Genomic DNA, 1,655 nt, shown 5'->3' with positions numbered 1-1,655 from the left:
AAAGGTCCTGGGCACTGTCCATGACTGTGACCACCTCAGGCCCATCAGCAAGTGGGCAGATGGTCAGGGGCTTGTCACCAGAGGACCAAAGGCAAAAGAGGGGCCGGAGAGGACCAGAGAATGATGTTTTGGAGAATGTATAGATATGAGATCCATTAGTCATGTTGTAGAAGTAGACATTTCTTGAATCATAGTCTAGGAAAATGCCAACCCGGTGGATGGGATTTGACATTAGAAGAGGGGTCCGGTGAGGGTTGATGGCCCAGTACTGATTTTTGTACAACTCCAAAGCCCAGAATCCATTCTTAGGAATTATGGGATCAAATCCTTTCCTCTTCACATTCTCGCTGCACACGCCAACCACCCAGTCAATTCTGTCTCCAACCTCTACTTCCCAATAATGTCTCCCTGAGACAAAGGCCTCACGGCCCAACACACAGGGCCAGGAATCAAATCTCTCTGAGTTCTCAGGCCATGTCTGACATGAATCTTCCAGATGAACAGATTTTAAGTCATCGTGAAGAAGGAGGTTGGGATGAGCCGTGTCTGGATCCAGAGTCACATCAACTGGAGACAAAGAGAGAACAAGTCTGAGCATCAGTGAATGTCAGAGATTACAAGAGCTGTCTTTCCTTCTTGAAGTAATAGAGTACTATTTCAGGAGTTGACAAGTCTCCTCAGAGGGAGAGCTGTTTGAGTGTCTCCATATCCCCCAGGCTTCCTTTCTTACCAGCAGCCAGATGGTGACTGCCCCAATGGGCAGTGCCCAATAAAGCCCTGTCAGAGAAGGCTTATCTCCTAGTCATCTTCCAACATTTCTGTATGTGCCTCAAGGAAAGTGTTGAGGAGGCTGGGCATGGTGGCTCACGCCCATAATCCTAGCATTCTGGGAGGCTGAGGAGGGTGGATCACCTGACCTCAGGAGTATGAGACCAGCCGAAGCAAGAACAACACTACTGTCTCTAAAAATATCAGGGCATTGTGGCGGGCGCCTGTAGTCCCAGCTACTTGGGAGGCTGAGGCAAGAGGATCTCTAGAGCCCAAGAGTTTGAGGTTGCTGTGAGTTATGACGCCATAGCACTCTATCCAGGGTGACAAAGTGAGACTTCGTCTCAAAAAAAAAAGTTGTTGGGGTCATTTTCCATCACCTTTTCTCTTCCTATCCTCATCACTAAAGCGTGTTTAGTGTTTTCATTTCCAAGTATGGTAAGACTTTGAATTCTTTGGGGATAGACCCTTAGAGGCCTTGACAAGTTCAGTGCCACCTACCTCCATGCACTGTAGACTTTTTCCATTCTGCAGTGAAAGAGAAAGATAATCATTGACAGGTTATAGTATAAGAGAAAGAAAACTTTGTGAATGAAATAATGACAAAAAGACAATACTCACTGAGCTCTTCCAGGACTCTGTCTGGAAAACAAATAAAAATATCTTAGTGGCTTTTTATATGAACAAGAAGAAGACAAAATTGGTGTGGGAAACACAGATGAGAAACTGTTTAATTCATGACTACCCAATTACTAAAACATTATCAGTAAATCCAGAACAAAGTCTTTGTTGTATTTTGTTTCCTAAGAAATAGGCAGGAAGTTCCTACATTCTTAGGATCAGATTTTTATTTTATTTATTTATTTTGAGACAGTCTCACTATGTTG

The 1,655-nt window shown here is 44.2% G+C and overlaps 1 protein-coding gene across 1 annotated transcript; it reads right to left on the bottom strand.

Annotated features, from left to right (window-relative positions):
- Window positions 1-4: 4 nt before the first annotated feature.
- Window positions 5-1,410, bottom strand: LOC100961620 (butyrophilin subfamily 1 member A1-like; the record flags this gene model as incomplete). The annotated part of the gene is made up of 3 exons (XM_003803880.2): window positions 5-567; window positions 1,270-1,296; window positions 1,390-1,410. Coding segments are annotated over 3 exons (611 nt in total), but the record flags the coding sequence as incomplete, so codon positions are not given.
- Window positions 1,411-1,655: the final 245 nt, after the last annotated feature.

This window comes from Otolemur garnettii, unplaced genomic scaffold (assembly GCF_000181295.1).
Source record: "Otolemur garnettii isolate 467f Iridium unplaced genomic scaffold, OtoGar3 scaffold03735, whole genome shotgun sequence".
Taxonomy (NCBI): Eukaryota; Metazoa; Chordata; class Mammalia; order Primates; family Galagidae; genus Otolemur; species Otolemur garnettii.
Note: the sequence above shows the minus strand (reverse complement) of the source record. Positions and strands in the feature narration are given on the sequence as shown.